This window comes from Dermacentor variabilis, chromosome 2 (assembly GCF_050947875.1).
Source record: "Dermacentor variabilis isolate Ectoservices chromosome 2, ASM5094787v1, whole genome shotgun sequence".
NCBI lineage: Eukaryota > Metazoa > Arthropoda > Arachnida > Ixodida > Ixodidae > Dermacentor > Dermacentor variabilis.
This window is the reverse complement of record NC_134569.1, coordinates 111,391,699-111,417,844: the sequence shown is the minus strand read 5'-3', so window position 1 is coordinate 111,417,844 and position 26,146 is coordinate 111,391,699. Positions and strand designations below refer to the sequence as shown.

Genomic DNA, 26,146 nt, shown 5'->3' with positions numbered 1-26,146 from the left:
CGTTTTGGCGGCGGACCGCATGCAAACTGCAGCGATTTTGGCTTAGCCAACGAATGTTGTCCGGCAACAGCGTGTCTTCAGCCAAATCCAATCTAGTTTTTGGCTCAGCAAAAGCCAGTCAAGCCAGTCGTTTCATGTCCGCCGTTCCGCCTACACGTGCATGCAGCAGATATATTTTTTAAACATCGTGTCCTCTTGGAGTGACGAGGAGGTTTTTTTGTTTTGTATACCTCGTTGAGCAGTTCCCGGCTTTGTGGGACTCAAGCCGAAATGATAACAATGATAACACTCTGGTCGAGAGTGCAGCTGGTTAGTCTGCTCTGCCATCTGCTATGGCGGTCCGCCGTGTGGATGTGCTCTGCGCCGGACCGGACCGCGGCGGGCCGTGACGTCGCATCACGTGACCGAGCGGCCCGCGGACTTGGTCCGTCGTGTGGATTGGCCTTTATATACACTCCGGGGGTGTCACGTGTTACAAGTAGCTTGGCACTCGCAGTGGTGGCCCAACTATCTGTCGTGACGTCACACGCCGCACACAGGCAGGCGATAACAGCACAGGAACTCCAAGAGCACAGGGGAACCCCGAGAACACTGGAACCGGTCCGGCACAGGGCACGGCAGGATCTTGGCTCGATGGCCCTTCATGAGGCTGCCCAGCGGTACAGCTGGGTAGCCCTCTCGGCGCTTGTTGCATGAACCTTGTCGGCTCGTTCATTCCGCCTTTGTGCCAGCTGCTTCTCGCTAGCTTGTCTTTTCTGCTTCTTTTTTATCTTCAGCCAAACTTTGTAGATACAGAATTGACTAGTAAGCCCTGCAGTAATCTGCTTGCAGCACTTCAAGCTTTATGCATTTACCTGCACACAGCAAAAAAGAAAAAAAAAACAAAAAAAAAAACAGTTGTAGCTGTCCTAGATCTTGAGATATTGTTGTCACAAACAAGCAGGCTGAGTAAAAAGTTTGCCTTGAGAAAAACGGACAACTCGATTTAGTCGGGAATATAATGAAGTAGTTACATGTTATGAATTGTAGCATGCCCCAGTATATACAGAATAGCCACTGAGGCTGAACGCTTAAAGAAGTCGGTCTCGAGGGGGACGGACGTGATTACAGAAAGCAGTAATAGCAAAAAAAGAGTAGTGGCTTTTCCATACATTCATTCAGTGTTGCACAAGCTTAAAAAAGTTGGTTGCAAGTAGATATAATGTTGCTTTCACTGCTCCCAATAAGCTAGGTAAGATATGCGCTGCCGTACAGTGGAAAAAGGAGCAGGTAAAAGGCAAAAAAAGAACGGATATTTGTCCAGTGAAGCACAATAAGAACAACAGTTTTACTGACTGTTGTATGGGTGTGGTTTATAAAATTCCCCTTAGTTGTGGCCAGTTCTACGTAGGGCAAATGGGACGGTGTATCAATCAGAGGCTAATGGAACATAAAAGGTCATTAACGGGTGGATCGCCTTCTAATCTTTCCCTACATTGCCAAGATTGTAACTGCACGCCAGAGTTAGATGAATGCGCGATATTGTACAGGCATAAGAATGAAGATACGCGTCTTATGGTAGAGGCATGGCATATATATAATGGTGGAAGTGCGTGCGTGAGTCAGCCTTCTATTTACATAAGGAAGAGATTATGTGCCTTAACAGTTATCTCTCACGTAGACCGGCACATGTACCCGACTGACGCGTGGTGATACCATTCCTGAGCTTGCGCAGATGAGTTTTGTGTCTTCTTTCTTTTTTCGCCTCAGTGCTCCCTTCAGTTGATAGACGGCGTTTGTGTTGTCCACTTCTCTACTCTTGCGTCCTGTCTGCAGGCCTCACCTCTCTTTTTTGTGAAATGTTTTTTGTTGTTTTCTCAAAACTACACTATGATGATGCCATATTGGAGGTGCATTATTTCTGCTTCTACTTGTGCTATCACTGTAAATTTTGTTTTTTCCAGAAAGACAAAGCTGTGCAGAGTGCAAATATACAAAATAACGTTGTTGCACTTATTAGGAAATTTAAAAAAAAATGTTTTTGTTTTAGCAGTTAGATGGGTTTCTCTCACTAAAGTTTGCAATGTTCTCATTTGATATAAAATTGTGTTAGAACACCATACTTGCTTATTTGCACTCTTTGTTAGTTGCACATCATTTTTTTATGTCGATATTTTTTATGCCATGTAGAGTTTGGTAGATAGCTCACCTCCAAGCAAATTATGCAATAAAGGTGGATTTCTTCAATTTTTGAAAAGTTATTTAATTTGCAAGAAAACTGGATGTATATTTAGAACTAGCACATTGGAATACATAAGCTCGGCAAGTTTCATCAGAATCGACAAAGAATTAAAGAAAAAAAGTTTTCAGGTGCAGGGTACCCCTTTAAGCTCCTTCCTCCCCTTTTTCGCGGTCGCCCAGTTTCCTCTTTACCGTTATTTTACATTTAGTAGTTAGCGAATAGCGCAAGCGGCACCAGCAAACTCTCACGTAATTTGTTGCCGTGGCGCTCCCTCAGTCTGCGTGAAGCACGAATACAACGACGAGCCAAATCACTGTTGGGATTGTCAGCTCTGTCCCATTTGCTCCGTTGCCGATGCGAGGGCTTCTCCGTCTATGCTGTCATCCACTGTCGTCTGTGAAGTGATTCAATTCATGTTGCATGTTATCTGACTGATTCTTCTGCGATATATGGCATGTGTATCCAGCTTTGTCAGTGTTGCCGAAGAATGGGGGAACAGAGCCACCGACCGAAGATATGGCGTAGACAAGTCATGCATCCGTCAATGCAAACTGTTCTTGCAAAGATTTGAGCAGTGTTGTATGCAGTTAATTCCGTGGATCGTGTGCCACAATTTTTTTTTTTTTTTTTTCTGTTCGGGCTGGGGGGGGGGGTGTAATTGGGGGTGTGGGTTATATGTGGTGGCGGGTTATACAATCAGAAATATGGTTCCTAGGTTTAAATGGAAACTGCAAAGGAATATTAAGTTCAGCTTGATGGGCAAATTACACTTCTGAGAACCCAAAAAATTCAGTCGTATGGTGAGCAGAGTCGGAGGGTGGGGGACTCATAAAAATGGCAGGTGCAATGATGCCACCATAGTTCCCACACACACTCCCCTTCATGGCATGGATCTTGACAGCATCTGTTTAATCTTATCGGAAAAGTTCCTTCTTGTCTTATTAAGTCTTTTGCACAATTTCAGTTGTCATCTGGCCACTATGGGACAAAAAAGAAAGTGGAATGCATTGCCATTTTTTTATCATTGCCTTTGCGAAATGCGCATACTTCGCAATATGTATGGTTTCAAGACGCAAAATTAGGAGGTCTCAGCTTGACTTTAGTGTTGCATTTGAAATCACTATGGTTTAATATGCGAAAGCAAATGGGAGCACGTAGACATTGCACCATTTTAGGGTTTCTGCAGACATAAAGTGAAATGGTGCAACTATTGACTTTCACTGAAAACTTTGTTCTGTGGCTACTACACTGTCCAGTCTTAGGACCCTGTGGTTGGAATAGGATGTAAGAGAGGCTAGGATGTCAGCAGGCTGGGTAATGGGCCTCCGGGGCCCCCTTTACGTGAATCTGTGTTGCCAAAAATATTCAGTCGGGAGTGCACTTGATAATCTCATTATTGTGTCGCATGCAGTGATCCTGTGGTTGGGGAGTCGTCTCTGGATCGTCTGGCCTGCAGCCTAGGGGGCAAGACGGTGCTGCCACTGGTCATGCAGTGCGTTACCCAGATGCTCAGCTCTGGTGAGGCTAAGCAATGGTACAGCAATGTATGGGCAGGGGGTGCCAAATGACGATGGGGCAAGCCTGTGCTTGACCCTAGCTGGGATGACCTCTGCCAAAGCAAATGCAATGGGGGCCAGAGTGGCGTGTGTCCTTTCTGGTGGGCATTGCGTCTCATGAGCCTCCAACATTTGGGATACCTTTCTTTCACCGCTCAGTGAGAAGTGCTGCTCAGCCTGGTGGGAATTTTTCGAGCTGTTAGCAGAAAAACTAACCTAGCTCTAGATTCATTGAAAGTTACTGTACTTGGATGCAGTTTGTCTGTATTGGTGTTCTTTTACAATCGTGTTGTCATTGACTGACATGAGGGCTGGCCTATCAAAACAACGTGCATTTAGTTCTGTGAAAATAATGCCAGTTTTTCTTCTGTTCCTCAGTTTTTGTGTGTAATGTATGCAAAACACCCGAAGTACGTGCTATTCTGATGCCTCTTATGGTTGTTGCAGTAAAATCTCGTAAATTTGGATTTCACAGGACCGAAATGAATGTCCTAATTAATGAGGGTATCAAGAAAACTATTATAATGAACAAATGCTTGCTACGTCAACCGGCTTTTATTTACTGAATGAATCGGCAAGTCCTGTTTCTATTTTGCACAAAAGCAGTACAGAAGCTGCAATTCTTGTCATCTTGTGAATGATTAGCACTCGCAGTGGCGAAGGCCTTGCAGTTTCCTTCACAACTTGGTCGCGGCGTGCGTCTTTTCTCCAGTGTCACTAGGTCGCTACTCATTGTGAAGTGGACGGTGCTGTACATCCTCAACAGTTTTGCAGAGTAAAAAATGAAACTACTGTTTGCCTCAACCGCTGTGGACGAAACCACGGTCGCTAACGACACAATCTTGGATGTCGATTATGCAGTTATGCACGTGTGCTCTATGGACAGGCAATGAGCTTTCCCGCAACACCCTCGAAAATAAAGGTGGCTCAATGGGCATTCCCGACTGGGCTGCTGCATACTATAGCTCCACACATCGATCACACCAAGGGCGCTATTTGAATGTAGCGGCGTACACATGTGGCGGCTTGGCTAGTTCGACAACATCAACGACGCATTGTATTTGCTGCACTGACTCCTCCTCGGTGCCAAGCTCTGCACCTGCTGCGCGCTCACTGGGCTTACTCATAGACGTCTTGGCAGATGCCACTTAATACTTTGTTATTGACGGTGTTTCAAGATGCTTCGATTGACGGACGTGGAGATCGCAGCATAAGTAGCAGCCAAACGAAGACGCTGCCGAGCTTGATCTTGCAAGCACTGCTGCCTCGCTCCCAACTTGAGCTCAGGCTGTAGCTGCTCTGGCCCTTCTACGCTGCTACTGCGGTGCAATAGAGGGCATTGGCCTATCGCTTCTGGATCGTTTAGACTATGTTGAGGACTTCGTGTTTAAGCACATGGCTGCCAATAAGAAGCAGGCTGCGCTACTGCAGTACTTTTAGCCAAATAAATAAGTACTTAGTGCGAAGCTTTGAGTATGTACTGCGCAGTTGGCCTAGACCGCGCTGACTTCGTGCGGCTGCTGAAGTTGGTGCGGCCTACGCTAATTGCATGTAGTGCAATTGACTGTGTGCTCCCGGCTAACGAAGTCAGTGTGGCCTAGGTCGATTGCACGCAGTACAACTGAATGCGCGTTCTGAACAACCCCTGATTGCGCCCTTGGTTCATTGATTGATTTGCAGAAGATTTTTACATGTTTTTTACATGATATTTTTTATCATATTCTGGATATATCGAACTATTTCGCGATCACCGTGTGGTTCGATATAGTATTGAGGTTCGACCGTACTATGTTATTGTATGGTTCCCCTTGGAGAACAAATATTTTTTCTTGTTCTTCAAGTAGCATGTATTTCTCGTGTGTATTCTTGCTCATATACTGTATTTACTCGAATCTAGGCCGGCCCCGATTCTAAGCCAACCCCCACATGTCCAAAGCCAGAAAAAAAAAAAAAACAAGACTTACCTAGAATGTAGGCCGAACAAAAAAGTGAGGACAGTGTACACAAAATGATAACAGCATTTATTTAATATGAAATTGCCGAGCTCACTCTACGTCGTCACCACCATTAGCCTCGTCCTATATCCCAGACCACACGTATGCTTGTGGACGCGTGCAAGCTCGCGTCCGCACGCCCATGCATGCGCAGACAGTGCGGCATCGTGCACATGGAAACACGGTGCGATCTCAGTGAACAGCTCCTCTCTGTTATTGCGTGCTTATCTTCCTTATCACTGTCGTCTCCTCATTGTGGCACAAGCAAAACCATCTCCCGTTGCCCTTTCCAATGACGGACGTCTTTCTCGTTGATGCTGAAGTCCCGCCTGGCTTAGTATGCCTCTGCGGCTAGCACAACTTTTCGTTTGAAAGCGGCACTACAGTGTGCCATTACGATAATTCCGCGCCGCAAGCCAATACCATAGAACCAGCTCTGATACGACACAGGTCAAAGTGACATCGCTCATGCACTTCAGTTGGCTACTGGCCCAGCTAGTAGCGGCTGCGATATTGACTTTTCTAGATGGCGCTAGCTATGGACCATACTTATCATTTTCAGTTACAAACTGGCGCATTTTTGTGTAAAATCTTCGAATCTAAACCAACCCTGCGGTTTTGTATATGAATATTTGGAAAAAAATTATTGGCCTAGATTTGAATAAATACTACAACAGTTTTCCATCAGTAGGTCTTGAGAGACTGAGACGGAAAACCATATCTACACTTCCTGCTTGCCGCTACAAACAAATAAAACATATGTACCCCATTGGGCACCCTGCACTCAGATTTACTGGAAGTATTCTTGTAGGAAAAAAAACAAAAAAACTGCAGTGCAACATTCCATTCATGTTTCAGTCTTCCTTGCATAACAGAATGAGTATTCGTATGAGTTCTTTTGTTGCGGTTGGACCTCAGGTGCCAAAAGCAGTTTTAGGAAGCCATTAAGTAATATGTGGTCTGCCGCCCTCTAATATGTGGTATTAAGTAATATGTGGTTAAGTAATAGCCATTAGGTAATATGTGGTCCGTAAGCGTCATTAAATTTTTTCCCAGTCCGTGTTTAACAAAAAGAAAAAAAGGAAGAAAAAATTGGTTGACGATTACGCTTCTTGGTAATGCGATCTTTGAGCGCAGCTGCTGCCTTATTTCAACAACAGGCAACCACATACAGAACACGCAGTGCTGAACAGAGGCAGTTGTGCGTTTCGGATTGAGCAGCACACACCGCGATCTGCTGCATTAAAAAAAATTTACTGCATATACTTTCTTCGAGAAAAACTGGGCATCCACTGGCATCCGTGCAACAAACGCGCGCTCGCCAGCAGATGATGTACTTGACAACGACAGCAAAATTGAAGACGTCATGTTGTATAATCCATGTCGCAAATATGTATACGTAACAGAAAGGTGTCGATATAAATTTGCAGTTGAACTAAAGCACCATTGCAAGAGCGTACGTGTGTAATCGGTCTCAGCGCCCGCAACGAGATTATGGTGAATATGCCGTGAAGCATATCTCCGCCCCAATCCAGTTCATTTGCAGCGCCCTCATACAACTTTTCAACACTGGGCACCTCAGTGGGAGAGTGCCATTCGGCCCACTCGACCATTGTCTAGTACACTCCAGCCTAACCATAACCTTCGTCTCTGTATAGTATTGCACAACTCAAGATGCATGAGTAACTGCAATTGGTGTCGCTGCACACAATTGCAAGACTGAGCAGCAAGAGCTTTAATGTGCTTTTCTGCTGCTAGTGGAGTGAAAAAGCCAAAAAATGTTGTCTGCCCCTTAAATTTCTTTTTTCTGGACTGTTGAGCATTTGGGTAGTCTTGCAGTCTTCTTCAGTTCTCAATAGTTAAATCAGCAGCTGTACATGGGATCGGTCTCCATATGCAGTGCAAGAAATTTCTTATGCATGCATGAGAGATTGATTAATGTGTGGAAATGTTGGCCAATTGAACGGATCTGTATTTCCATCTCATCGATTCCGCAGCTTCAGGAACAAGAACCAGATAGGTGTGCCCATTGTCTGCCATCTATCCTCCTGTATGACCTTGGTTGAAGGCTGGGTTGTGGATTGGTCAAGAGCACACAATGAGGAAGCCTGCCTTTCTCTGAGACATGCTGTTGTTCTCTTCTCATTCCTAGTTAGGTTACATAACTCGTACCTTTTGCTGTGCTGTGTGGAGTTGATGGGATAGTGCTGACTCAGTACGTACTTGCACTTCAGGGGCTAGTAACATAATGGATGCAGTATTTAGTTTTTGTTCATGATTTTCTCTACATATAAAGGAGCAGTAATATCAATCATTTGGAGACTGCTCAGGCTCTTTTGTAATCAGTGATCTCATATGTTGTAAACTCTCTATATTGATTGTGATTCAGCACTCAATGTGAGTGGTTGGTTCTGATGCAGAGGACTGGCGGCAACGACATGCGGCTTTGATGGCAGTGTCGGCAGCTGGCGAGGGCTGCCACAAACAGATGGAAGGCATGTTGCCACAGTTGGTCGATGGCATTCTCAAGTATCTTCAGGACCCTGTGAGTGGCAGGGGCTTTGACGACTGGTTGCTGGGGCATCCAAAAGCTTCGAGGGATGGGATTACATTGTCACAGCTAGATCTTTCCTATATTAATACAGTTAAACCTTGATATAAGGAAGTTGTTAAAATCTGCAATTTGCTTTGTTATATCAAACTTTCATTGTATTGAAATACGGCCTTTTATGCAAATAAGCACAGCTGCCAATAGATATTTCTTACAAGGGGCCGCAGAGTTTTCCGAATTATCGGGCAATTGAAACAAGCAAACTTGAATGAGAAAATGGTTCATTTCGATGAATTTGGGAGTCAGCGATGAATGATACGGTTTCATGCCACATAGACGATATCTTCACATAAGCGGTTTGAATTAAGCGAAGCCAGCCACGCTTTTGCATGCACTCCGCCCCGGCGGCTGATAGCGTTGCGCACACTGGGATGACACTATCATGAAAAGCGCAGGCAGTTGGGAATGAATGCTTTGTCTGCCTGCGAGTCTCCGAAACTCGAGATTACGCAATCACCAATATTAAACATGCCCACTCTTTGCACACGCGGCAGACTACCTCTGGAGCAGGGCATGCAGATGCAGCTGCATTTATGTGCTCAGCTGCACTTACAGCCATGCACAGCCAAGGTCGAAAGGCACGCCAAAAATAGAGATGGGCACAAACTTGCCCCTCTCCCCCCTCTCGCATGTGCTTGATCGCGTTACCGCGAGCTCGCTCCCCTCCACATCTTTCCCTTTGCTTGGGTGGGAAAGCTATGCTTTCTTGTCTCACCCTCGTATACTTTAACTGGCACTTAAAGCACACAGTGTGCGGGGAGCGATAGGATCTTATCATGCTTGGACTTTATACGAAACATGATGCGGCTCCACTTCGGTGATCACTCTTAGTTCTGTTTGCAAGCAGGTGCTTGTAATTGGATTCGAAATCCCACAGGTAACGCCAGAAGAAGTAAAGAAAGCCTTGGGAGCTATGCAAAGAGGGAAGGCGGCTGGGGAGGATCAGGTAACAGCAGATTTGTTGAAGGATGGTGGGCAGATTGTTCTAGAGAAACTGGTCACCCTGTATACGCAATGCCTCATGACCTCGAGCGTACCGGAATCTTGGAAGAACGCTAACATAATCCTAATCCATAAGAAAGGGGACGCCAATGACTTGAAAAATTATAGACCGATCAGCTTACTGTCAGTTGCCTACAAACTATTTACTAAGGTAATCGCAAATAGAATCAGGAACACCTTAGATTTCTGTCAAGCAAAGGGCCAGGCAGGATTCCGTAAAGGCTACTCAACAATAGACCATATTCACACTATCAATCAGGTGATAGAGAAATGTGTGGAATATAACCAACCCTTATATATAGCTTTCATTGATTACGAGAAAGCGTTTGATTCTGTTGAAACCTCAGCAGTCATGGAGGCATTACGGAATCAGGGTGTAGACGAGCCATATGTAAAGATACTGAAAGATATCTGTAGCGGCTCCACAGCCGCCGTAGTCCTTCATAAAGAAAGCAACAAAATCCCTATAAAGAAAGGCGTCAGACAGGGAGACACGATATCTCCAATGCTATTCACAGCATGTTTACAGGAGGTATTCAGAGGCCTGGAGTGGGAAGAATTGGGGATAAAAGTTAATAAAGAATACCTTAGTAACTTGCGATTCGCTGATATTGCCTTGTTTAGTAACTCAGGGGACCAATTGTAATGCATGCTCACTGACCTGGAGAGGCAAAGCAGAAGAGTAGGTCTAAAAATTAATCTGCAGAAAACTAAAGTAACGTTTAACAGTCTCGGAAGAGAACAGCAATTTACAATAGGTAGCGAGGCAATGGAAGTGGTAAGGGAAATACATCTACTTAGGGCAGGTAGTGACGGCGGATCCGGATCATGAAACGGAAATAATCAGAAGAATAAGAATGGGCTGGGGTGTGTTTGGCAGGCATTCTCAGATCTTGAACAGCAGGTTGCCATTATCCCTCAAGAGAAAAGTGTATAATAGCTGTGTCTTACCAGTACTCACCTACGGGGCAGAAACCTGGAGGCTTACGAAAAGGGTTCTACTTAAATTGAGGATGACGCAACGGGCTATGGAAACAAGAATGATGGGTGTAACGTTTAGGGATAAGAAAAGAGCAGACTGGGTGAGGGAGCAAACGCGAGTTAATGACATCTTAGTTGAAATCAAAAAAAAGAAATAGGGCATGGGCAGTACATGTGATGAGGAGGGAAGATAACCGATGGTCATTAAGGGTTACGGACTGGATTCCAAGGGAAGGGAAGCGTAGCAGTGGACGGCAGAAAGTTAGGTGGGCGGATGAGATTAAGAAGTTTCCAGGGATGGCATGGCCACAATTAGTACATGACCGGGGTAGTTGGAGAAGTATGGGAGAGGCCTTTGCCCTACAGTGGGCGTAACCAGGCTGATGATGATGATTATGCTTGTAATTCAATCATTTGACCATCTGCGTCCGCGACATATTGTCTCAGCATTCCTTTGCGACAGAAGTGAAATTTCATTATACAGTGAAACCTTGTTAAACCGTAGTTGGCCGGAGCTCAGAAAAAGTACATACTAAACAGTAGTACTACTTAACCAAAATAGCATGAGATCGCCCGCTTACCTGTCAAAAACGTTATTCAGTGAGAATGCGATGAAAGGGGAAAAAAGCATGCAGAATTTATTCACTTAGCACGACAAAAGCGTTATTTTCGTTTGATGCCACGGCGGCTTAGTAGTGACGACAGCGGCCTGAAGCTTACTGAAGCTGCGAGCCAGCATTTCAGCCAGCCACCTCGGCAAACACTCACATGGCAGATTCCTTATTGGCTTTGCATATTCTCCGTGCACGGGCGCAGTAGCGCTGCAGAAGTCGCGGGGCGCCTTTTTCATTGCGGGGTGCTGTTCTCGTCGCGATGATTGCATTCATGAGGCTGACATAACACACAGCTTGTGCCACTGTCGGGCCTGAATCGCCCGTGCTGTCGATTTTCGTGTCCTTGTCACTGTCACTAGACAATACTTCGGCAACAACAGATGGTGAAAAGTTGAACCTTGCAGCCGACATCTTTTAGCGGTTGCAGCAGCGCTTCCAAGCAACTTTGCATTCCAAATGCCACACATCGTAGTCAACAGTAGATTCCTGTACCGTGCCAGTGCCAACTTCTTCATGTCACGTTCGATAGCACGAACGATGTGTAATTTTTCTTCTGTGCTGAGCACCCGGCGTCTTTTTTATCCGAGCTTCAGCAATGACGCGAGTCCTTGCTCTCATGACAGCACAATGTTCTCTGGCACGGCACTGAAATGATCTTGATGCGGCTTCATGCGCAAACGCACAGGGCGCTTGGAGGCCGTTGTTCTGATCTCTGAGGCTTATTGTTCTGCCGGGCCACCCAATAGAGATGACGCACTGCCATGTTTGCGTGACGAGAAGTGTAAACACTACGTGTTAGCCGATACGTACACAATGAGCTGGTACGGCTTATGCGGATACAAAACACATTATGTTCTATAAACGCTGAGTCGGGGATTTTACTTTTCTACTTTTAAAACGAAACTATTGCTTAAGTGGGTACGGTTTAACTAGGTTTTACCGTATTGAAATTGCATACAAACACTTCGTTATACTAAGATTCTAAATATGCGGTGTTGTATGTGTGAGAGGTCATAGAAAGTGAAATACTTTATCATATCGAGAATTTCGTTATATAGAAGTTTGTTATATCGAGGTCTAACTGTAATAGCTTAATAATAAAGAAACGCCATAAATCAATTCGAACATCGAATGCTTTAACACAAACACTTTTAGCAAATCTAGTGCAAGAAAACTGGCTGCTGCATGTGTACAGGAGCCTACTGTATTTGTTTAATAAGAATGTTACCAGCGTTCTATAACTTTTGTGTCCAGAAATGGACATGAAGTATTACAACATCTTTGTCCCCTCAGATATGCATGTAACTTAGTATGCGGATGCATACCTGCCAACTTTTACGATTTTATTTTCATGAAATGCACAATTTTTAGCGCTGTTTTACAGTTGTGATGTTGACAAATATTTTATGATTTTCCATTTGTGTGTAGTTTAAGGCAAAAACAACTTTAAAAGAAAAATACAGCCTCTGAATGATTTATGGCCCAATTTTAACGCAGTAGCATTGACGGCCCCGTGTCGCAGAAAATCCGGCATCCAGACGTTGTTTTGGCAAAAAATTTCGAACCACCCATACCCAAGCCCTCCATGTGGCACAAGAAGTTACTGAACTAATTAAATTTCTGAACCTAAAATACCTAGAAAAACCGTAAAGTATGACTTACAACCTACAGACATGATAGCGTCGGATTGAAATTTGACTATTTGAGAAAACATAATTCTGTAATACAGAAACTCAAAGAAACGCCTTTTCCAGGCCTTCTACCATTCATAGACTGGCCACGGCATCCGCCATTTGCGCATGCCGGTGCATGAGTATCTTGGAGGCCATGAAGCGGCGCGCTCAATTCCTTTCGATACCTCCAGATTGCACTTGTCTCTGCCGCATCGCAGCCCACGCAGAAGGCCGCGTTTCTACTGGAAAGCCTGCCTCCGTGCATAGCGTTTGCGGCCAGCATTTCCCGGTAAACATTACAGTTACATACGCTCCAGTTGAGAAGCAGTCAGGAATCTTTTAATGTTGTCACGTTCCACTCTTAAAGGCGAAGCTTAAGCGTCATCCAAATTTTTTCGGGCGCATTTATTGTACGGGTGCAGCTGTGTGGCAACGAGATCCATTCATAGAATGAATGTATAACAGCAACCAAATCTTCAACACTCGTTCCGGGAATGTTTCATTAATAAACTTCAGGAACATTTCTGCTTGTCTGCAGCACAGATAATTGTTGCTGCGACCATATGAAGCAGAGTGCCTGTTTCAGCCCTCCTGCAGAACAAAATCTGCGCATGTTTAATACAAAGTGAGCATAAGACTAATCAAATGATTTTTTTATATCTTTAATATTTAAATGAATTTTAGTACCGTATTTTGCATGTATAATCCACAGCAAAATTTTTTTAGTTTAACAGTAAAGTCAGGTTCCGGGTTATATGTGCATTTGGCCTTGTGGCGTGGCTTCACAACAGCACAGAGCATGCTGCTTTTAAGCCACACCTTAAGGCAAGGTTCTCCACCATTCCATTTCGTTATCTCCTAAGGAACCCCAACCTGTTGCCACCTTTCACGTCGAAACTCCCTTCTCCCCTTCTTCATAGTCGCCCATTCACCTCCTCTTTGTGGGTTGCCGTTTTTTATTTAGTAGTTAGTGAACACTGGGGGCACGTGGTGCCTGGAAACTAGAACTCATCTTACGATGAGCTGCTCTCAACTGCTGTCCTTCGTAGCAAAAGCTGAAGGTAACGCCGTATTCACATAACAGAGCAATTCGTGATTTGAGATTGCGGATTGCGTATGACGTGATAACGTCGCCTGTTTTCGCGGCACTCCCTCAGTCCGCACAAAATGCGCTTTACGATACAGTGTAGAGCCAAATAACTGTTGGGATTTTTGACATAGTTGCATTTGCTATGTCGCCATTGCTCAGTCAAGGGTTGTTCTGTCTGGGCTGTAATCCTCTGTCGTGTGAATACTACCTACGAAATGGTCTGATTCGAGTCACATGACATATGACTGATTAATCCGCGATCACGTTTGTCATCTGAATCCAGCTATCAGCATCGCCGAAGAGGGGGGGAACGTAGCCGCTGCCTGAAGATACAATGTGAACGAATTATGCATATGTGAATGGAGTGTTTTTGCAAAGATTTGAGCATTGTTGTACACAGTTCTTTATTCAACCTTTATACGTGTATTTTTCCTAATACTTCTTCCAGGCCGTGATAATTTTTGGTGCAGGTTATACGCAATCGTGGGTTACGCATGGAAAAATATCGTATTTTTTTGTCTTCCACTGTAGTGTTCTTCAAATTCTATGGTTGGCAGGTCTGCAGATGCAAAGCCCGTATGTATTTTGTCAGAGCAGTACAGAAAGCTTAATTGTACAGAGGTAGGAGTAATAACTACGCTTTGTTCGTGTGAACTACTGTAGGGGCAGGTGCTTTGTAATATTGCAGCTATGAAGGAAAAGATGGTATGGCAGAAGGGCTGTACATCTGTCTGGAAGCTCACAGAACATGTTAAAAAATTGTAAGAAAATAAATCTGCATAAAGATTATGTTTTACAGAACTAAACTCGTGACCCTCGACCACTCTTACACCTAGTTATTAACAGTGGCCAAACAAGGAACGTTTCAGACCAGCACCAATGCTCCGTCAAAAGTACTTGTCTCAGTCTACTGATGAAGACAGATCCCTTTGTTGAAACATTGGTTCAAGCCTGAGCTGTCCCTTGTTCGATCACTGTATCGATTCAAGTCTGCATCCTCCTCTTGCACTTCCGACTTACAACTAGTGGTGCTTACACGCAGCATCCTCGTGTGCGGTATGCTGCCTGCAATGCACTGGGCCAGATGGCAACGGACTTCTCACCAGGCTTCGAGAAGCGCTTCCACGACCGTGTGATCCCAGGCCTTGCCCTGCTGCTGGAAGACCACAGTAACCCGCGGGTGCAAGCGCATGCGGGTGCCGCACTCGTTAACTTCTTCGAGGACTGCCCCAAGCTGGTGCTGCTGCCCTACTTAGATGCAGTGGTGCAAAAGATTGAAGCAGTGCTCAACAGCAAGATGCGTGAGCTGGTCGAAAAAGGCACCAAGCTCATGCTGGAGCAGATTGTGGTCACTCTGGCTGCTTTAGCTGACCGTGCGGAGGAGAAGTTTGTGGACTACTATGACCGTTTCATGCCCTGCCTGAAGTACATCATCCAAAATGCCTCAACCCCTGAACTGCAGCTGCTGCGAGGAAAGGCCATTGAGTGTGTCAGCCTTATTGGACTTGCCGTGGGCCGAGAAAAGGTGGGTGTAGGGTTAGGTGTCCTTATTTCTAGAGAATATTGTGGTTCACTCGAGGTTCTCCCCAGAAATTTTTAGGAGTGGGCATTTCGCGACCAGGGGTGAAAGCACACTAGGAAAGTGTAATTTTCTCAACTTCTAATTCAGATTTCTTTCACATATTGCCTCACTTGATGAAAGGAACATCTGGGAATCTCGGGGGGAAAAAAAGAGAATTAGTAACATTAAATTGTGGCATCTCACACATGCTCTTGAAACAAAGGAACGACAACAGTAGTGCGAACAATCACAAGGGCATTTATTGCACCTTTCATACACTGGGGCTGCCAGCTGAATTGCTATCCACGAAGCATGCCGATGAGCGTGCGACAAATCGAGGAACTCCGACTCACGGCGACCAGATAGTGAGCAAATATGTTTGCCCCTTGCTGGGACACCAACACCTAGTCATTCGCCATGTGAACGGCGGCATATTTTCATGATCACGTTGGTCCATTCCGGTGTCCTGCAAATAATTTATAACCCTAGACAAATATTCTTAGAGGATAAACTTGTATGTGCTGCATAGAAGTGCTTACCTGTTTATCTCAAGTACCTTATAAAAACGCAGCATTAGTCATGGGGTAAAACAGCATTGTTGCAGCAAAGCTACAGATCATTCTTTGCTGACCAGTAGTGTGCAGGGGCACCAAATAATGCCCAGGGTAGGCCTGTGCCTGACCCCGGTTTAAACAGTCCCTGCAAAAACAGGTGGGGGCTAGAGTGGCGTGCGTCCCTCTTGCGTGGACTGTTTCGTCTCATAATCCCCCAACATGGGTTCTTTTGATCATGTGGAGGCATTCAGTATTACCGCGGTCCTGATGGAAAGCATCGTGGGATTTGTGGCTTAGAGGAGGTGTTTTGTCAAGTGGAGAAGTCTGTGTGCATTCGCGTGCTGTTAGCAGATATCCGTATGATATGTACTCTTAGTTGCAGCAATTTTGCAGTGTTGATGTGTCTCTGCAGAACATTGCAACTATATTTGGTGACTTTGGCATCTTAACTACCTGTATCTACCAGAGCTCTTCAGTTATAACCGTTATGAGACTCCCCTTGTGCCTCATGTTTCAGGATTCAGGCATGCTGATAGGCTAATGTGTGAGACTCTGCCAGTTGTCACACCACATATGGGCAAGAAAAAAGCAGAAGTGTAATTTCCACCGAATTCAGCTTACTTCATCAACCAGCACAACAAAAAAGTAATAAGAGTTCTAGCAATGTATTATGTAAAATAAAACTTTCTAAGCAGCATTTTTAAAATTTATTTTTAAAGACAGAGCTTCCATTTTGATCATTCTTCTTAAACTAGACAGAGGAGACCAATGTGAAAATACATCAAAGCAGTTTTTTTTTTCTTTCTTACTGGTTGTGCTTGACTAGAACCAATTACTGCAGATCGTTCTCTAGGTGCACAGTGAAACCTCATCAGCTTGTATCTGGCAGCAAGAGGGTAATTATGCAATAAACACCAGTAAAAATTAACTGGCAACTGCAAATTTACATTTGTTAGTGCCACCGTAATAAGGAATAGAAACAAAAATTGATGCCACACTGAATGTTACCTGAACTATACACATGGAGGTTACTTACTTATCTCTTTCCCCCCCCCTCCCCCCTCTCGCAAAGTTGTTTGAACAGCCCCTCGTTGAGCGGTTTTGCACAACCTGGCTGCTTTGCACTTCAAAGGGGACCACTGTAACAAAGTGCACTATGTGTTGACCTGCCAAACTGTTTATGCTGGGGGGGGGGGGGGGGGGTATGTACAGAAATGTGCCGAGTGAGGACCGGCATGGCTTCTTTTAAAGAAACATAGTGCTAGCTGTAACTAATGGCACTATCAACCAGTCAAATCTGCAAAATTTTGTTTTGAATTTTTCCATGAAACAGTATGCCACTTTCTGTACAGCATCATGGACTGCAGAGAAGCGAGAAAAGATCTGTGTGTGCCACTTTATGCTAGTCCAGTGCAGACTCCTTATGTTGATGAAAGGGTCATTTTTGTTCTTTGCAGTTCATCGCAGATGCGAGTGACGTGATGGACATGCTGTTAAAGACACAAACAGGAGACATAGAAATCAGCGAGGACAATCCACAGGTGTGTGTCTTTCTTCGGAAGGACACCAGTTTCTTGCATTAGGAACAAGAGCTTAAGATACTGTCTGCTTTTGCAGCTCTCGTACATGATATCTGCATGGGCCCGGATCTGCAAAATATTGGGCAAGCAGTTCGAACCTTACCTCCCATATGTGATGGGACCAGTGCTCAAAGCAGCTGCTCTCAAGCCGGAGATTGCCCTCATGGACAGTAAGTAGTTAAGCTGTAGCGTTAGTTCTCAACCATGTTATAGCTTGCTTGCTTAGATGGCCAATTATTATTTTATTTACTTAAACTGCAAGGAAGGCTGGAAAGATGGTAACCTTTGATTTTATTTTGAGAAACCCACACCGAAAAACAACTGAAAAACAAGGTTCCAGAACATGCACATAAGCAAAAAATAGCCAAAAATAGGCAGAACCATTAACAATAATGATTTGCTATCATCTGTCTTGATAGCCATGTCATAAGAGGAAGCATTAGCTCGCGCCCTAGTCCGACGCGGCCTATTCAAATACATGTAAAACGCAAACACATTTTTCTGAGATAACCCCTGGACCGATTTCAATGAAATTTGTTGTATTTGAGAGAGAAAGTTAAATTCTATTGACTGTTGGAAGCGGAATTTCGATTTAGAGCTTGAATTTTGTTAAAAAGATTTTCAAATATTCGACCGTTTGAAAAATATAGAAGCACGATGTTTACAAATTCATAGCTCTGCATCAAGAACAGACATCGTGGTTCTGTAAACGGCATGCATTAGATCATTCGAAATGGACAAATTCGATATGTCATCTTGCGTCTTACGTGAATTTGTTACGTTGGTTACAAGGGTTCTGCAAAAGCTGTATTTCCATATTACTAAATTTTTTATTCATGTGTAACATATGCATTTTGTCTGCTTTAGATGTACTATTATATGCAATTCAAAGAATTGTATTATCATATTTCATTGTTGAGTTACAGAGTTGTAAACTTGACAGTTTCGTTCTTTGAAAATTTTCGATTTTTGTCAATTTTTAATAAAAAATTCACGACCTAACCCAAAAATTTGAAACCAACAGTCACTAGATTTTAAGTTTTTTCTTTTAAATGCAACAAACCTCGTCAAATTTGGTGCAGTGGTTGCCGAGAAAAACGAATTCTCCTTGTACATGTATTTAGACAGGAGCACCATAGCTAAATGTTCCTCTTAAGTCTTGTGTTCATTGCACTAATAAAGAAATCAAGGGTATGAAGGCACATTTTTTACATCATATAATTCTGTCAGTTTGTCTCATTTTGAATTCTTTAATGTTATAAAGCGGAATAATATCCACTCCCAAAACACTATAAAATACCTGAAGTTTATGCTACAGTACGTGTTGCTCCCTGTAATAAATCTAGCCATGCTGGCATGGTCATGTAATTGGTTGCAGCTCACTCGCATTTTGATAAAATTTTGTAAAAAGGCTTGAATTCGATGGGACTTAAATTACCAGTCAATCTAACAGCCAGCCACAACCTGAATTTGTCTATGAGAGAGCTGAATTTCGGCAAGCTGCAGTTTGATCAACAGCCATTTCAGTGACATTAGTTGTGTTGTCTGCGTCTTTCAGCCATGCTAAGAAAACTCGTGCTTGACATAGTGATGGCTTGTAGTGAGTACGTGAAAAACCTTGATATTGTGCCCCTGCAGGGTTTCAATAACCAGGGAAAACCTGGAATTTTCAGGGAATATGTCAGTTCTGAAAAAAAATGGGAAATTTTCACCCCAGTTGCTTGAATAAGGGTCCTTGGTACCTGCTAGGGTTACTGCAAAGCTAAGTGGTATGCCAGAATGAAGCTAAGTTTTGCAATCCACAAGTAATTGGTGCCTTTTGCTTGTTTTGCGACTGTGAGCCTGGCAGGGTGTTTGGAATATCATGAAACGCTTTATTCAGTCAAATCCGATAATGCATCCCACCTGATTTACAGCTTGCTGGCAATGGTTGTTGAAAATTGTGAGCTAGTATTGCAATTTGGCAAGATATAAACCACCTTTCCTGCATCTGAACCTCAAGTGTTGTAGTCCGCAAGGGAATTTTAATAAAGTAAGTCTGGGAAAACCTGGAAAAATCATGGTATTTGAAAGTGCCAATGTAGTAGACATCCTGCCGTGAAGGGAGCTATTTTCTCTTTTTTGTTTTAATCGTACAGGTGATGACATGAAGGTTGTTGAAGGGGACGAGGACTGGCAGTTTGTCAGCTTTGGAGACCAGGTGAGGAGTGAACTGCAGTCACTGAAGAGGGGAGACAGGCTGTGAACACCTGTTGTATGTGCATTGCAGCAAAACTTTGGCATCCGCACGGTGGGCCTGGAGGAGAAGGCAACAGCCTGCCAGATGCTGGTGTGCTATGCACGGGAGCTGAAGGAGGGCTTCGCCTCGTATGCCGAGGAAGTGGTCAAGCTGATGGTGCCCATGCTCAAGTTTTACTTTCACGACGCCGTGCGGTCGGCAGCGGCCGAGTCCCTGCCCTGCCTGCTAGAGTGCGCACGCATCCGGGGCGATGCCTACGTGGCTGAGATGTGGCAGTACATCTGCCCTGAGCTGCTCAGTGCCATTGATGGAGAGCCAGAGAAGGAAGTCCTGTCTGACCACATGTCCAGCTTCTCACAGGTGTGGAGATTGGGTGTTTTGTTTTGGTGTTGCCGCCTTGTTTAATGCATACCAGTGAAAACGCATCGAAATGTGTGCAGCAAAAACTTTTTGATTTCAGTTTTCCCAAGTGCTCAAAAAGCTCAGGCTAAGGAGAACTTTGAATGCTTAACGTTGATGGGACGATAGAGCCACAGGCCTCTTTTGAGGCAAGTATTATTTGTTCAGCTTAGTCTGAGCACAAGGTCGCGGGATCGAATCCCGGCCACGGCGGCCGCATTTCGATGGGGGCGAAATGCGAAAACACCCGTGTGCTTAGATTTAGGTGCACGTTAAAGAACCCCAGGTGGTCGAAATTTCCGGAGTCCTCCACTACGGCGTGCCTCATAATCAGAAAGTGGTTTTGGCACGTAAAACCCCAAATATTATATTATTATTATTATTCAGCTTAGTGACACTGATATTTTCTTTCATAATTGTGTTTTCACATTTGTGTGAAATTTGTGCGCCTGTGTACCCACTCTTCAACTTGTTTGCAGAGAGCTAATCTTTGGTGAGCTGTTGCTGCTGTTTACTTTCACTGTTGCTCTGCTATTAATTTTGCTCGTTCTTTATATGTCTGCTTTTTATGTGTGTTGTTACAGTGCCTGACAGTGCTGGGCACAAAGTGCCTGTCAGAGGAACAGATCAACATCTTGATTGGGATATTGGACAAGTACCTGCGGGAGCACTTTGAACGGGCCGATGAGCGCCAGCTGAAGCGTAGGGACGAAGACTATGACGAGCTTGTTGAGGAGGAGCTGCTCGATGAGGTATGTTTGAGTCCCGCGTATTACTTAGTCAGCCTTGGGATATTGAAGCATGGTGAATAAACTTGCCCCCTCGCTAGACAATGCTGTCTTGAATGCCCAAGCCAAATGTCACTCCTGTACAGTTGCCGACTGATTTTTCGGACTCCAAAAATTCAGACATGCTCGATTATTCGGTCTGCTTCTTGGCACTGCCATTCTCCCCGTAGACCATTATGTATAACAACTGCCGAAAGTTCAGACACCTTGCAACCTCTCCTCTGATTTTTTGGACACTCCTTGAGCCAACTCCATTGAGAGCACCATGCACCGACTCTGACCGGTGCATGGTTCGACTTGCTGAACGCCATTTTTGTTTCGAACGGAGACTCCTTGCTGCCCCACGAAGTGGCGCTACTGCAAATCCCCGCTGATCATCATCTTTTCTGCCTGGTGCATGAAGCCTCATAAGACAACCCGCCATTTTCTCATACTGAAATTTCGCTCCTTTTCAAGTTTACAGTGATGGTCAGGTAAACACACCTCAGCACTGCTTCTCTTTCTCTTGTTCAATGCTACTATGCCAAATAAAAATTATTACACAACCGTCTTAAAGCATCTTTCATGTCGCTTTCCATTAATTGAAGATCAGAGGCTTGTCCTTCAAAATGCTTTATTTATTTATTTTGAAATACCTCACAGTTCTCCAGAGAGGCATTGAGTGAGGGGAGCATATGGTACAGTTAAAGTGCATGACAATTCCGCTACGAAACATCAGCAAGGAAACAAACAATCGTGCAATCTACAAAAATGGCATGATAAACTCTGAAAAAAAGTGTAATTGCAAAGCAGAAACAAAAAGCACTGATGAGGTGAAGATTATTGCTACCGGTATTACTAACATGTATTCATGTACACAGATTGCGCTTTCGTAAAATAAAGTAATGGAAACAACAACAAACACTAAGATGAGAGTTGAAAGAAGGCAGTGACACATTACCAGCATTACAAAAGTGCAGTGTTAAAAAAAAATGTAATAATAAGATAGCAAGAGAATTAGAAACACTGGAAAAGGTCAATATGATCGGTCATCGGAATTACAAGCAAGTATGTATACACACGGTTTGTCAAAGAAAAAAAAAGGGGGGGGGGGGGGGTTAGACAACAGGTCTCTTACAGAAGAGAAAATCCTGGGACTGTTGCTTTGTGCATCTGTGATGTAGAAATAAGCCCTTAAAAGCGATGTACAGATTGGCTAAAGCACTGCTGCATTTTTTGAAATGCACCAGCCGATATGGCCGCTTGTAATGGACTAAGCAAGGAATGCTACAGCTAATGTGTGTGCCTGGGCTGTGAACTTTTTGTGAATATTTGTGCTGCAACATAAAGGTACCCAAATTAGATGTTTCATTTTCATCGAAATATGCAAAATTCACCGAAAGTAAGCATATTAAATGAAAAGAAAAAAAAATATTTTGTGGAAACTTCTTCAGCAATAGGTAGACGACATCGTGCACAACACAGCAAGCTTCACCCCAAGCCACCTATTGTTTCGTGCAAAACTTGTAAATTGCACTTTTGCATCAACTGTGTTATACCGCTGCAGCCTGTTAACTTGCATCGCTCTTTCTTCTCTGACTGTGCTTTCAAAAGATAGGAAGCGTACCAAACTTTGTTCTCATCCTCTGTTCCTGCTCTAACCCAGCAAATGATGCTTGTTGCCTGTCGTTTAGTGTTGGCTGAAGAGATTTAGCCGGAAACTTCGTACTCAAAGCAGAAACTTCTGAAGAAAATTTTTTTATGGTGTGTTGCCTACAGGCAACACTTGTACATAGAGTGTTAAATGGCATTTTTGCAATGAAATGTGTTCACACTAAGATGGACCTTGCATTTGTGTGTGCAGGATGATGAAGACGTCTTTCTGTTGAGCAAAATTGCTGACATCCTGAGGCCACTGCTATCCTGTTACAAGGAGGAGTTCTTCCCTTACTTTGACAAGCTGCTTCCTCATTTTACAAGGCTGCTGGTGAGCTTATGCAATATTTTATTTATTCTGTAGGAAGTTATTTTGGTATCAGCCATGGCATCTAGCTACCTTTCCACGTTAACCTGGCTTGAAACATTCGTAACCTCTTATTTTATGTTTACTTATATTGGGGTTTAAAAAAAATGTTTAAAATAGCGAACTGGGGTTCAAGAAATTGGTTGGCTATCTAAAGTTTACTCTATGACATCTTTACTTTCCCTTTAGGGTCCTGATCGGCCCTGGCCAGACCACCAGTGGGGCCTGTGTGTCTTTGATGACATTGTTGAGTATGGGGGACCGGTAAGTTTGCACTTTTTGCCAGTAGACATCTTTAACTGTCTTAGCTGAATCACTTCAAGGTACCGCATGTACTCGAGTCTAGGCCGGTTGCGATTCTAAGCCGACCCTCGAATATTCGAAGCCAGAAAAAATAAAAAAACTTACCTCGAATGTAGGCTGAACAAAAAATTGAGGACAGTGTTCACAAAATGAAAACAGCATTTATTTAATATGAACATGCCTAGCTCACTCTGTGTTATCATCACTGCTAGCCTTGTCACTATAGCCCAGACCACACGCATGCATGCGGACGCACGCAATCTCGCGTCCGCGCCCATGCATGTGCAGACAGTGCGGCACAGCTCGGACACATCGAAACGTGGCGCGATTTTGGTTAACAGCTCCTCTCTTATCACATGGTTATTTTCCTTATCACTGTCATCTCCTCATTGCGACACACACAAAAGGCGTGCCCCATTGCCCCCTCCAATGACGGATGTTTTTCTCATCAATGCTGAAGTCCCGCCCGGCTTGAACGTTTGACGATGCCTCTGTGGCTAGCATAACTCTTCGTTTGAAAGCGGCACAATCCTTTCTCTATGGTGACACTTACCGTGGCATCGCCTGTTTGGTGCCATTACGATTACACCACACTATGGGCCGATACGACACAGGTCAAAATAGCGACGTCGCTCGTGTACCTCAGTTTGCTGCTGCCACGGCTAATAGCGGCTGTGATGCTGACTTTTCTAGATGGCGCTAGCTATGCACCATATTTATGATTTTTAATTACAAACTGGTGCATCTTTTTTTAATTCTCGAGTTTAAGCTGACCCCAGAGTTTGGAAGTTTGGTATATGATTATTTGAAAAAAAAAAAAAACTATCGGCCTAGATTAGAATAAATACGGTAGTTGCTGCTGGTGGCTTGTACTGCCTGGAATCTAGCTAGTAGCTGCCTACGGGGAAAGCTATGTCTGCTCTTCAACAATCTTGGGGTGTACAGTTCAGACGGCTTGTAATGTGTAATGACCACATTATAGGCCGGGCTGTATAAACGTGGTCTTTCCTGACTCCTGTTTATCATCACGTAGAACTCGATGTGTATGCATACCGCCTATAGTGCCATGGCACGAGATGAAATACCAGTTATAATGCGGCTGCTGGAAAATCCCGCAGACAAGCCGAGGCAGCGAGTGCGCTTCTCAATGAGGCGCTCCAGCTGAGAGGAGAGCGATGAGGGCGATGTGAAGGAGAAGGAGGATACACGGAGCAAGTCAACAAACGAAGGAGGAATAAAGGGAGATATAGGTGGGAGGGGGGTGCTGTGGCAACATGCTGGATCAGCGGGCGCGGGGGTTGTTTAGGCAACAGAGAAGCCTTTTGCTGCTGCCACATGTGTTTGGCACGGGGTCCACATTGAATGCATGCTAATCGTTGCTCTTTGGCTCTTCATATGTGTGCTGAAAGTAAATACAGTCGCCGACTGATCTTGCAGACACTGAAGAGCTTGCAAAAATGAGAATTATCGGGCAGGCTGGAAAATCAAGTTTCAGCGATAGAATCAATTTGCTATTTTTTACAATTCTGTCACTGCAGAAAGATCAGTCGAGGCGGCAAGTGCGTTTCGCATTTGTCTGTCACAATGTGCATCGTCGCAAAGTGCAGATATTGGGCGTATGACCGTGACTTCGCAACACTGTCAGATTATACTGTATTCTGCAAATTCATTAGTGCAGAAAGTTGTCCACATTTAAGCTTTCACCGTTTCTGCCAGCACCTGCAGATACAAACTTCTGCTATGCACATTCGCTGTAGTTACTGTCTGACCACCCATGAACCCCACATCACGCGCGCGGTCGTCAGTGCATCCCGTGGACTTCATCTCATGCCAGATCTCCATGTATTCGTCTACGGGTGCGAACATATATCAAGGATGAGCTTCCTGCAATGGCATACCGCTTGGCTCCCCCGCCAGCTGGGCCTAACCAGCGCAGTGTTCGGTAGTCGGGGGGGCAAAACTAAATGCTTCACAGCAGCTGTACGGTACTTGGAAAGGGGAAGGAACCATCTCGCCAACGAAAGTGCGGGCACATAGTCTTGTTGTATGCTTACATTCCTAGACAAACACAGCTGCTTGGTATATATGTTTTGCATGTGCGCAGCCTTTGAAAAATTCTTGTGTTGGCTGTAGTGTGGAAATTCGCAACTCCGATGACTTGCATTACAAGTGGTCTATTCTGTTCTGTTAGATTGTCGCGGAAAACTGCAGAGAAGTGATGTGCGATGAGATGAAAAGTATGCACCACATAGCAGTGGTTTCTTTCATTGCTCTTGGGAACCGCTGTTGGTGTTGTCACTGACACCTGTAGCATCTTTTGTTTGTGAAGCCATAAAGCATTTTGCACTCCCAAGTCTTCACGTGCGTTTCTGGTGCCATTGTAATCATCATATCTTCCGGAGTGACTGTGATTCTAAATGTTCGTCAGCCCTATCACCATTATGCTCATTTCTGAGGCAACACATGACTGCTCGCAGATGTGCAAATAGGCACTGTGAAAATTGTGAAATTGCACCTATTGCACTGTCCTCAATTGCGGATAACTTGTGGGAAAGGTCACCGCCAAAAGGCTTAGCCTGAACCTGACGTTTGTCAGCAAAGAGCATAAGAAAAGGGATTTACAGTTAAGCTCGATATATCGAAGTCCCTAAAATCGTCAATTTGCTTCACTATATTGAAATTTCATTCTATTGAAATTCGACCTTATGCAAATAAGTACAGTTGCCTATCGATTTTACTTACGCGGAAAGGGGCCGCAGAATCTTACGCATTATCGGGTAATCGAAAAAAGCCATTTTGAATGAGAAAACAATTCATTTTGATAAATTTGGGAGTTGGCGACGGATGGTACGGTTTCATGGCACGTAAGTCTACGATATCTTCTGAGCGGTATGAATTCAGCGAAGTCAGCCACGCTTTCACGTGCACTCTGTCCCCGCGGCTGATAGCAAACATAAGCTATAGTATAGCGTGTGCTA

The 26,146-nt window shown here is 44.3% G+C and overlaps 1 protein-coding gene across 1 annotated transcript in view; it reads left to right on the top strand.

Annotated features, from left to right (window-relative positions):
* Karybeta3 (karyopherin beta 3) overlaps positions 1–26,146 on the top strand; it is a 62,793-nt gene that overhangs the window by 20,005 nt on the left and 16,642 nt on the right. Inside the window, exons 8-17 of the mRNA XM_075681718.1 lie at positions 3,633–3,739; positions 8,192–8,316; positions 14,785–15,267; positions 17,315–17,398; positions 17,475–17,607; positions 19,576–19,637; positions 19,707–20,036; positions 20,660–20,827; positions 22,707–22,829; positions 23,055–23,129. Of these exons, the coding sequence (XP_075537833.1) occupies positions 3,633–3,739; positions 8,192–8,316; positions 14,785–15,267; positions 17,315–17,398; positions 17,475–17,607; positions 19,576–19,637; positions 19,707–20,036; positions 20,660–20,827; positions 22,707–22,829; positions 23,055–23,129 (1,690 nt within the window). The remainder of the gene's footprint in view (positions 1–3,632; positions 3,740–8,191; positions 8,317–14,784; positions 15,268–17,314; positions 17,399–17,474; positions 17,608–19,575; positions 19,638–19,706; positions 20,037–20,659; positions 20,828–22,706; positions 22,830–23,054; positions 23,130–26,146) is intronic.